Consider the following 12,500-nt stretch of genomic DNA (forward strand, 5'->3'; position numbering starts at 1 on the left):
TAATAATAATATTAATAATAATAATAATAATAATAATAATAATAATAATAACCCTCTCATACATGACGGTGAAAACTAATTGCACTTACCACTCAATACAGTTCCATGAATAACTTGAATATCAGATTATCAATATGAGGCCTTTCTTTCACCCACACAGAAAGGAAATTTAGAAAAAACCACCAGTGGAATAATAATAACAATAATAATAATAATAATAATAATAATAATAATATTATCATTATTATTATTATTATTATTATCTTTATTATTATTATTATTAATTGCTACGCTACAACCCTAGTTGGAAAAGCAAGATGCTATAAACCCAGGGACTCCAACAGGGAAAATAGCCCAGTGAGGAAAGGAAACAAAGAAAAATAAAAAAAAATCAGAACAATAACAATAATATAAATATCTCCTATATCAACCATAAAAAAACTTTAATAAAACAAGAGAAAGAGAAATAAGATAGAATAGTGTGCCCGAGTGTAACCTCAAGCAAGAGAACTCTAATCCAAGACAGCAGAAGACAATGGTACAGAGGCTATGGCACTACCCAAGACTAGAGAACAAAGAACAAAGGTTTGATTTTGGAGTGTCCTTCTCCTAGAAGATCTACTTAACATAGCTAGAGTCCCTTCTACCCTTATCAAGAGGAAAGTGGCCACTGAACAATTAGTGTAGTAACCCCTTGGGTGAAGAAGAATTGTTTGGTAATCTCAGTGTTGCAAGGTGTATGAGGACAGAGGAGAATATGTAAAGAATAAGCCAGAATATTCGATGTGTGTGTAGGCAAAAGGAAAATGAACCGTAACCAGAGACAAGGATCCAAATGTAGTACTGTCTGGCCAGTCAAAGGATCCCATAACTCTCTAGTTATAATAATGATATCACAATTAGTACTATACCACATATATCGAATAATAAAGACAAAACAGAACTTCACTTTTGTGTTAGGCAAGAGAATAAAATTTAAGGAGGCCTATCAATAGATAATAGAAATCGTTACTATAACAGAAGCCATTTTGGATAGAAGTGAGTTTGATTGATTTCATTCATATTTGCAATTTGCTTGGCTGAAGAATTCGAGAAACTCTTGCATTCAGTAAAGATTCAAATGACTCATAGGATATTTGGGTGTATTCATTTCGTTAATATAAACCCTGTGAGTCAAATGCTTAGGTTACACCAACAAAGCAAAAAATGAATGACTTCCTTATCATATGCATAGTCTAGAAGATATGTTTTAAAGCAATATAGTTCCATGAAAGACTTACATATTGGATTCAATAACAAAGGGTGAGTTAAGTTATAATAAATATTTTTATCTCTATTTCATCCGTCGAGGAAGTAGAAATGTTCTTCTCTATACTCCATCAGTACTCAAGAAAACAAGATTTGCTCAGAGAACGACTTTCTCTACGATATAACATGTGAATAAAATGTAATCTACTGCAACACTCAGATGATTATGAATTCGTGGATACAGTTCATGAATAGAAAATATTACAAATTATATTACTCACAGTTCATCGAGACTTGTCATCCCGGTAAAAAGTCTACTGCCCATAACAGCAATCTGATTTCTCCTCACATCCCTGTCAAATAAAAAAAGAGAAAAAAAGAAAGTGGTTAAAAACATTTTAGTTGAATATGTTTATTGAGTATAAGGGTAGTGATTATGTTAAAACTTCATCAAAAATTTTGTATACAGAAAACGATATTGTACGTTATTGAAGAGGATAAAAACTGAAATATTTAGAACTGAAAAACGAAATCTATAATTATCAATAATTTCTAAATAGCAGAAAAATGGATGAAAGTAGCTGTAGAATGAAAATCCAACACAAAGCACCCCAAGATGAAATGTTACAAAGTTTGGTAGCTGCAAATTTAGGAATTACCAGGGAATGCTTTCTCTTACCTAAATATTTTTCAAATAAGCACAAGTATACTGTTAAAAATTTTTCCACTACTATATTATTAGGTTTTATTATATCTTATCTCAGTACAAAGGAAAAATCGGTTAGACCTAAAAAATGATATCAAACAAACTTTCATGTGAAGAAAAAGGTCGAGTCATAAAGGCTCTCTTAGCCTAAGGTGGTGTACTGTAACCCTGTTGTTGAACTATTCCCTTCAGGATTTAATCTATCTTTAATGCGATTGATTGATCGATTTGAGGTTTTCTGGCATCCTGACGTCTAATGTCATTGCCGCCGATATCGTTTATTGTAAATAGAAAATAAAAGAATATTTAATTAAAACCATAAAAGCAAAGAGGTCATTTCAAAATTTGAATATCTTTCAAAAACATCCTTCTGAAATGAAGCTAAACATACTGCTAGCATGGTAGGACACATCATGTCCAAGAATCTTGGCAATGCTGAAGGTCCTTAGCAATTTTATAGTTTCTATATAGATATTTGTTGCCAAAATTATGATGTAGTCATGCATACTCCAGACAATTGATTTAAAACCATATATGAAATACATTTACAATTCCTTTTGGTGCGTTGAAAGTATAACTTATGCAAAAATACCAATGTGAATTTGTCTTCTTCCAATTACGATCACAAAGCAAAAATGATTTTCAAAGAATTATTTGAAAGTCATAATAGACTTCAGTTTCATTCTGTTATTATATGTTCTGCCTTATGGTAGACGATAAGACTGAAAATGTCACAGCCCAACTTCAGGTTGTATCCCTTTGAATGACAATTTCTTAAATAACTGGGTAACAAAGAAAGAGAACTATTCGACGCAAAAAACAAAGTTGAAAATGTTCTCCATACCCAGAGAACATAATTGTAGTATTGTACAAACAGTATATTAGTGTCGGAATTTGATTATGCAACATCACCTAATAATCAATGAACAATGATTCAGCGTCTGTTACAACGACAACAACAACAACAACAACAACAACAACAACAACAATAATAATAATAATAATAATAATAATAATAATAATAATAATAATAATAATAATAATAACATTTCATTAAAGATGATCGCTGCGTCAATAGCATTTCTTTTACAGTTACGCTTTCCTATTGATTGTATTTTCCTTTTTTTCCCCAGTAAAGTTGGAGCAAATGTTTTCATGTTGACCAGGCTGACATGAGTCTTTTTATAGTTTATATATGACATTTCTGTTGTTGACGTTGTTAATAGTTTATATAGGACATATCTGTTTTGACGTTACTTTTTTTAGAATGATTTATTGTTAATTTATTCTCATCATTTATTTATTTCCTTATTTCCTTTCCTCGCTGAGCTATTTTTCCCTATTTGAGCCCTTGGGCTTATAGCATCTTGGCTTTCCAACTAGGGTTGTAGCTTGGCTAGTAATAATAACAATAATAATAATAATAATAATATTAATAATAATAATAATAATAATAATAATAATAATAATAATGCATTCCGCCCGTAACTATGCTATGTTTGTCATCAATAGGGGCTAGAAATAATAATAATAATAATAATAATAATAATAATAATAATGCAAAAAGAATAAAAAAAGCTCACAAGACCTACAAATGTATAAAGAATGTGTTGTATTTTGTTAGAAATAAGACAAGACAATAAACTAAGACCTACATCATCAACAAATATTAATGCGTAATCCTCCTATTGGATTTCTATTCTAAAACTTCATCAAGCCTTAAAAACTTGTCTTTCATAAAGTAAGAGTGCATATTCGGAATGGATGCACTTTTCTATCCTTTCCTGGTTCCAACTCGTTTTTATTTAAATTGCAATGTGCTACAAATCAATCAAATGTATATGGCTATGGAAATAAAATAATGACTGCCGTCCTCGTTAACACACCAAAGCATTGAGAGACTTGAAAAACACTTCAGCTGTATTTGGACTTAAACTTCCGGATTCCATTTGAACACCTGCCATACCATTAGGGAGAGAAACTAACTGGCTCTCTTTGATCAACTCAAATAACAAGAAATACTCAACAACTACGCATTAAAAGGTTTAGATAGAATCTGCAATGGTACCACCAGCATGATTACATCAATTAAAAAAGAACTCAATTATGGAAGATGCTAATACAAATATTAGAAAGAAAAGAAACTAATCACCTAAGGAAAATACCTATGTATGATTTCAATTTCCATACATGTAAAGAAAGTTACTATGTTAGACCTAGATTTAATAGACTGAATAATTATTTTGGCATTATACAACAAATAGCCTTTTAATACTCATGACAATTCATATCAAACTAAGTCCACATAATGCACAATGATGCTTTTTAAAAGATCAAGGATAGACAAACAAACGGAAGAAATTGAACAAAGAAAGGGATTGGGGAATATTTATGGCTTCTTTGGTACGATCAATTAATAGTTCATTAAATGCATTATCAGTAGTAACTGACAACTATTCATTACCCAAGTTAATATTCAATTGTACGACAGAGCTTGATATTCAAACACAGCTATTAGCAAGTATTTTTTCCTCTTTGTGCTCTTTTAGTTCTGAGTATTTATTTAACTTGATAAATAATGAACAGATGTAGCTTAATTAAAGAATTCACGACTTTGATTTTGCAATGTCCATAAGCATTATACGGGTATTATCATTTATCTAAATCAATATTGCATAAGAGTTTGTGCGTGCGAGTTTCACCGTAAAATTAAACATATATAATCATAATCCCACATAAATGAATACAGTATTAGATGTTAATTTGTACTCAAATACGCATATGATGTATACTGAATAATGTGTAGATATACCTTGGGGGCAAAATTTTCTACAGGGTAAATTTCTATTAGAAGCTCAGGTTGTTTTAATATCTATAACGAATGCTTTCTATTTCTTTGCAATATGTACCCTAGTTGGAAAAGCAGGATGCCATAAGCCCACGGGCTCCATTATGGAAAATAGCCCAGTGAAGAAAGGAAACAAGGAAAAATAAAATATTTCAAGAACAGTAACATTAAAATAAATACCGCCTATACAAACTATAAAAACTTTAAAAAAACAAGAGGAAGAGAAATAAGATAGAATAGTGTGCCTGAGTATACCCTCAAGCAAGAGAACTCCAACACAAGACAGTGGAAGGCCATGGTACAGAGGCTATGGCACTACCCAAGACTAGAGAACAATGGTTTGATTTTGGAGTATCCTTCTCCTACAAGAGCTGCTTACCATAGCTAAAGAGTCTCTACTACCCCTACCAAGAGGAAAGTGGCCACTGAACAATTACAGTGCAGTGACCACTTGGGTGAAGAAGAACAGTTTGATAATCTTGGTGTTGTCAGTTGTGTGAGGACAGAGGAGAGTATGTAAAGAATAGGCCAGACTATTCAATGCGTGTGTAAGCAAGGGGAAAATGAACCGTAACCAGAGAGAAGGATCCAATGAAGTACTTTCTGGCCAGTCAATTTCAGGTAAATTGATTTACATTGTTTAATGACTCTGTATTATGGATTAACGTAATCTTTTATTTTTATCAGACTTGTTTCCACATTTATTTGTTTTATGTAAAAATTCTATTTTATAAGACGATATTTGTAAATTTAAAGTTTTTTCTGTTGAATTGCTGGTTTAACGTCCTCCCCGCTCATTTTAATTTATAAGTGTCAAGTTTAACGCTTTGTTTTCTTTTCTGTGTTTTACGAGTCCTTGGATGGCAACAGACACCAGAGTTTACCAGTGAGGAGTTCGTTCGCTAAAGGGGACAGTCGAGATCCAAGGCTTCCCGGACCTACTGCAGCTGCTGGCTAAATTGAGCCTTTTGAGGATTACGCCACCCACCGTTGACGGCTTTTTGCAGGTGGATTTCTGCCACCTGCGGTGTTTTGCTGTTTCTGCGTGCTCTATTCTGAAGTCTGCAGAGCCAACGCATTAAATCCCGGCTTTGAGGAGGACTCTGGAGAGGCACCCCCGTTGACGCATCCTCATCAGGACCAGCTGTGGGAGCCTTAGAGCTCATGGTGTTACATAGGGAGACAGTGGCCAGGTAGGAAATTCTATTACCCATTTCTATTGATTTGGGGCTATATTTCCCTGCCTTTGATGAGGAGTCTTACAGAGCTGTACTCTCTACAGTAGTAGTTTGCTTGTGGAGCTGCTACCTTATTTGAATCTGTGGGTGTTGTTTTTCTCCAGCCTCAAAGAGTGAGATAGCTAGGTATTTAATGTTTTTTTTTTTTTTTTTTTTTTAGTTTAAGTGTTTAATTATTTAAAATAATTAACTCTCTCTAGTTGAGAGTGTGTTGTTTCTTGTAGGGTAATGTTTTTGTAGTCACCCATTTGGGTGTTTAATCATTAATCGACTCTCTCTCGTTGAGAGTGTGTGGTTTCCTGTTGGGGAATTTTGTTATTATTGGTTAAGTGATGATTGTTAATTAATAATTAGTTAAAATGTTCATGTAGTTATTTGTTAATCATTAATAGCTATTTGTTTATTGTTAAGATGTTAAATTGTTAGGTAGTCACAAGGTTGGCTTTTTAGAAAAATTGTTGTTAATAAATATTGTTAAGTTTTCCCAAGTGTTTTCGTTACCACTGGCCAATTTTACTAAGCATATTTACACTATCACTGTCCTCCCTATTTCGTGCAATAAGAGCTTGCACCACAACCTGACAAGGGTCGTGACACTCTTGAGTCTTCTTTTCTGCACAATATAGTCTTTTGTACAAAGGTTTATAATCTTCTTTCGACCATATTAGTCCCACTGTATATCAAGGTCAGCCCGTCTAGTCGACTTTCTCCATCTATTTCTATACCTTGCATCTTCTTCCCACAGTACCACCTCACACTCCTTTTCCTCATCACTGTCATGTTCTTAGCTCTCTTGATTAGTTTAATCTCCTCCCATCTTATTAATTGGGCCATAGTATCTATGAGAAGTTTCCCTAGCCTACTCTTTTACATTGCATATACTACAAACTGTTCTTATATCGTGAATCTTCCTCCTTTCCAGTAGTGATATTCCACAAATCCCTCTTACCATCCTTATCTCGGTTCTTTCCAGCAGTCCTTCCTCATTCCTTCAAGAGTTTAAGTTTCTGGCCCATATAATAACACAGGCCTGATAACTGTCTTATAAATCTTCCTTTTGACCCATATTAGTATCTTCTTGTCTAGAACAGCTCCAGTTACTTCTCTCCATCTTTACCATGCTTCTTTCATTCTCTGTCTCACTGCTTTCCCAGTACATTCCTCCTCTGTCATCATTGATCCAAATTAGTTAAACTCATTGTTGTGTTTAAGGACTGCACCATCTTCCACTTGAATATCTACGTCTTCATTTCCATCTCTACTATAAATCATCAACACAGTCCTTTCCTTTCTAGGACTCCTTTTCATGGTAAAAAAAAAAAAAATATAAATGAGCTGACCTATTCCATGTTTCAAACAATGTGTGCTCTCTTTTTCTATCAATATTTCTCGTAGCAGAGGATATAATTGTTAGCTCCAATCCTAATATCTATTCTTTCCTTTTTTTTATTCCATTGTTTTATTCTTTATTGACTGTTATTATTTTCCTCTTTAACTGTGCGTGTGTTTGTAAATTAACAATTTAAATATCAACGTGGTAGTTGTAAAAAGTATCATGATTGCATTCTCTCTTTTTACGTAGATTTTTTTGTGTAGATATTCTGCTTTAATGAGATGAGTAAATATTAATCTTTTACAAGCCTTCAGACATACGTTTCACCGAAGCGAAAAAGGTTTAAGACTAAAGGGGAAAATATTTTATGTAATATTGATGTAAAAAATCAAATGAGAGACATGACAGACATACAATGTTGCGTACAAAGGATGACTAGTGCATAAAATAGGTCAAAGTTAATAATTGTTTATGATGGAAGCAAAGCTAGTGTTATAAGGTGGATTGATATATCCCTCAAGTTCTACATAATAGCATACGGAAATTGAGAAACACTGTACATGCGTGTTTTTACGCCGTGTGAGCACTCAAGTGTGTGCAAGACAGAGAAATGATATAGGGTGTGTATTTGGAGGGGTTTCATTGCATAGGACACAATGATGGTCAATTTCTTTAAAGAAATGTTAAATAAGTCATGTTATTAACAATTCTTGAAAGTCAAGTTCATAGCTATAAGCATTGCAGTATTATTGCTTTTTTTTAAGCTCTCTCATGTAATGACAACTCTCTATTGGTGAGATATATATGCTATAAGAAGTAGAATGAGGCAACATGAGTAGCTGGAGGGGACATACTGGGAATTTTTTTTCCAGGTATACATCAGTAACCAGGCTTTAAATCTAGAACCGGCGCTAATTCATCGGAGTGGCAGGATGCATAAAAAATGAGACTTTATAATTTGCGAAACTTAATTAATTTGCCTCACCTATTAATATAGTCTATTGCAATTACCATAATTGCTAATGAGTAACGTGTTGGATATCACTGGAAAGCTCATTCCTTTAGCTTTCATTTAGTATATCATAACAGAATAAACTATCATGATTACACATCATAAAAATCATGGAAGACAATGATACCCCTCATTTTTTATTGCAGCAAAATTGAAAAAAAATTGCATGTGGGTCACCTCAAAACTACAACTAGTAGAATTACATGCAATATTCCCAGAAGCCTGGACACTCATAATAGAATCTAGAGAGAACATATTTTATGAAAAATTATACCCACATATAATAGCACGGTGTCCATTGAACCCTCAAAGCGGAATCTTGGCTCCCGGGTAGCTAATTCTTCCTCATTGGTGTCTTGACTATCACTTTAGTTTTTTCTGAAGCATCACTTGTTGGCAGCCAATGATGTCCCATCATGTCTTGTTCCAGTGGAGCAAGAGGTAAGATACAATCTTTCCTGGTGGCTAAACAACAAAAACTTGACCAGGAAATTCCACTGAACTCCCCACCTCAAGATATTTTACTGTTCTTGGCTGTATCTAAGGTGTGATGGGTGCACACCGGAGGGATCAAGTTCTTTTAGGGTGTGGTCCCCAAAGGAAAAACTCCTGTATTTCAATCTTTGGAAATACAAGCAGTATTCCTAGCACTATAAGCTTTTCAACAGTTTGATAGGGAACTCAGCAGTACTAATATAATATGCATCAACAAGTATGGAGGGACTGTCTCGTACAGCCTTTGCCTTGACGAAGCAGGGTCAGGTCTGAATAGCAGACAATGCTGTAGAGCTGCCAGTGAGATTCATTCCAGGCAAGAGGAGTTTACTAGCAGTAACCACAGGCAGGTTGTGGGTAGGGAGCAGTCCCTACATCCTCATCTGTTGGAAAAGCTTCTTGCTCTGTGGGGATCAATGATAATCGACCTGTTTGTCAAGAAGGGTAAAATAGAAACTCCTGTTGTTCTGTTCCCATTTTCAGACCATTGAGAAGTGTTTGAAGATAACGCCCCACACTTCATGGGATCACCTAAATGACTAATCCCTTTCCTACGTTCAGCCTCATTTGATGACTGATGACTGATCGACCGAGTGTTGATCACTTCAGGTTGCAGAATGACCTAGGTGGCTTCCAGATGGCTACCACGTGAGTGGGATCCCAATCTTTTAGCACATTTAGTGACTTCCAGAGAGAACTAACCCCATGGAATACACTTCTCTTCTCTGTGAAGTCCCTTGCACTTCCCGGTTGAAGACTGACTTTACAGCCCCTCATCCAAGTTTATGACTTTTCACAAAGGACTGCCAGGGAAATGTCTGTGTACCTTCAACAATACTATGAAACAAGCACATACGAAATGCACAAGAAACTTAAAAGCTTTATAACTCACTAAACTGACTTACTGTTTTAGTTTGCTCCTTAATTGTGTACATGATAAGATTATTTCAATAAATTTAACGATAGATACTGCTAATGTGCAAGATAATGAGAAACAATGTTTGAATGCTAGCAGAACAAAAAGAGAATATGAACAAAGTGTATCATCCAAGGAAAGAAGAAAATAATAGATAAGAGGCAGGGAAAAGGGGTAATAGGGGTCAGTTGTGCCAAAGAGTGGCATATAACATGTAAATAAACTAAGAAATACTACAAACGTGGACACATGGCAATTTTGCAATCGACCAAACACCACAAGGTCTAAAAGAGCAACACATTCATTTGTCTAGAATGATACCACTTTACAAAAGCGAATCATATAAGCTTAAGAGACGTTAAATCTAGTTGTGTCATCTCTAGAATATGAGCACGGAACCCTGAAGATTGCATACAAATTTGGTGATTTTATACGTGTCCCAATCATTTTGACATCCAGGTGCTAATTTCCTTCACTAGAAGGTGTGGAGGGAAAAGAAATTTGACAAGTACAATTTCTTTGTAAAGTGCTGCTTTAATAATGTCCTCTCGCCATACGGTGTGGAATATTGGCTGACAACATCAGGCTTCCGCCACCACCAGTCAAAAGTGAGCTATTAGTATGCCGTCAGCAAATGTAGGGTGTCTTGAAGACATCTGTATACTTGAAGAGTTAACCTAGACCCTGCCGTTACGGTGATTATATAGGATAAGCTCAATAATCGTTTATTGTGTAAAAGGCAAGAAAAACAATGCGTTGCCGATTAGCCTTGATCTTGAAGTCGTAATCGAGTTGCTCGAGAAAACGTTCAGTTGAGGTTTAATACATTTTATAATATAACCACTGTGTTTTATTTACTTCAGTGTTCTATAACGCCACAACATAATTAGTGGCAGCTCAGAGCTATAAGCCCACACCATGTAGAAGCTGAAATTTTGATTACGTACACCCAGACTTCATGTTTGGAGATGAAGAACTTAAGCTACGTTTAAATGAATCGCCTGTCATTACTGATAATCAACAGGCGAAGATGATAATATGAAAGACAACCATAATAACTACTGAACACTAGAAGAAGAGTGATGCAAAGAATATAATGTTATGAAAGACTTTCCCAGTAATTATTGGACCCTGAAGATGACTGATGCTGCGATTATTTCATTAATTGTATCAAGTGTCTGTGCTCAGGTATACAGTAGATCATCACACAAGCAAGTAAGTGTCCTTATTTGTTGATATCTTTGTTTTCTTATATTAATATTATTTTCACCTTTTTCTTTGTACGTTGGAGAGAGAGAGAGAGAGAGAGAGAGAGAGAGAGAGAGAGAGAGAGAGAGAGAGAGAGAGAGAGAGAGAGAGAGAGAGAGAGAGAGAGAGAATTTTCTTACTGTGGTTAACTCTTTTGGTTTTGTTAAAATGTTTGCTTAGATATTTATTACTCGGAAACAATTTTTTTTATATCAGTCTTTTTATTGCCTAATATATGCAATTATGATTATTTGAAACACATTCTTATCATATGTTTTATAGACAAAAGATTAGACATCGTATGAATCGAAAAAAATGATAAGAAACAAATAAAAACACAATGTTCCCACAGGCACGCGTAATAACTTTAGTTATTAAAGGTTAGTTGACTCATGGAGTGGAGATAGATGTTTTATATCAGGAAAATAGATAACAGAGGCACACATTCAATTAAGAGAGACGAAATCCTTTTCAGACTAAGATAAAAGAGACATAGCTCAAGTTCGTTCTCGCGTAACCTGGGATACTTTTGAAATCAAATATCCGTCTTATACATGGGACAGAAGCAGAACAAGATGAAGTAATAATGTTTCACTCCATTTGGATGCTTATAGATAAAAAAGGACATTTGTTAACAGATAAAACGCCTATGATATAACGCATAAGCTCTACGAATGGTTAATGAAATTTAATGCTTTGTCTTGGCTAATTAGATAGGTTAACGAAAATATTGTAATCTATTTCTTAGAGGTTTGAGAATCTGTTCCCAAGCCTACTTAAATAGACATCATTTGTAAACAACTCGCCAAGCTATTCTATCCGACGTGTGTCATAGAACAGGCCATCAACAAAGCCAACACGATATATTATAAAGATCATGATGTTACCAACCGAAGAGATTTTAAAAATAATATAATACTCCCACATATAGAAGGTATTAAAAATATAACCAGAAACATCGACCCCACATAGAAGTGGGAAAAGATGTAGACAAAGAAGAATTAAAACTGAGAACCCCTTTGTTTTTTCATATCCCAAGACCATAGGAAGCGCCCTTTTTAATGCTTATCAAAATAAAAGAGATATAGAACCCGGTGTTTATAAAGTATCATGTGGGGATTGTGAAAAAGTCTACGTTGGACACCGGGCCGTTCTTTATCTCAAAGATTATCCGAACATAAAAGATCTGTTAGGTATGGCTTTGAAAACTCGGGGTTTTTTGTTCACCTTAGAGATTTAGGACACCAGATTAACTGGAGTGAGTCGTCTTTGCTTTTTAAGAGTACCTGTCCGTACAGAAGGAAGATCCTGGATTCAGCCATCATAAATCAATCAAACACAATGACCCTATCCGGCGGTCAATGGAAAGCTGACACAGTGGACAATACTCTTCTCAACCCGGTCATAAAGAAGGTAATCCACGAAGACCGACCACCAGATATGCATCAGAGGTTAA

General features: G+C 34.7%; 1 protein-coding gene across 1 annotated transcript in view; it reads right to left on the reverse strand.

Annotated features, from left to right (window-relative positions):
* The window catches only part of LOC137634349 (G-protein coupled receptor GRL101-like), a 376,114-nt gene that overhangs the window by 52,496 nt on the left and 311,118 nt on the right, over positions 1-12,500 (reverse strand). The window contains exon 20 of the mRNA XM_068366747.1: positions 1,530-1,601. Coding sequence (XP_068222848.1) covers positions 1,530-1,601 — 72 coding nt within the window. The remainder of the gene's footprint in view (positions 1-1,529; positions 1,602-12,500) is intronic.

Source organism: Palaemon carinicauda, chromosome 44 (genome assembly GCF_036898095.1).
Source record: "Palaemon carinicauda isolate YSFRI2023 chromosome 44, ASM3689809v2, whole genome shotgun sequence".
NCBI classification, from domain to species: Eukaryota; Metazoa; Arthropoda; class Malacostraca; order Decapoda; family Palaemonidae; genus Palaemon; species Palaemon carinicauda.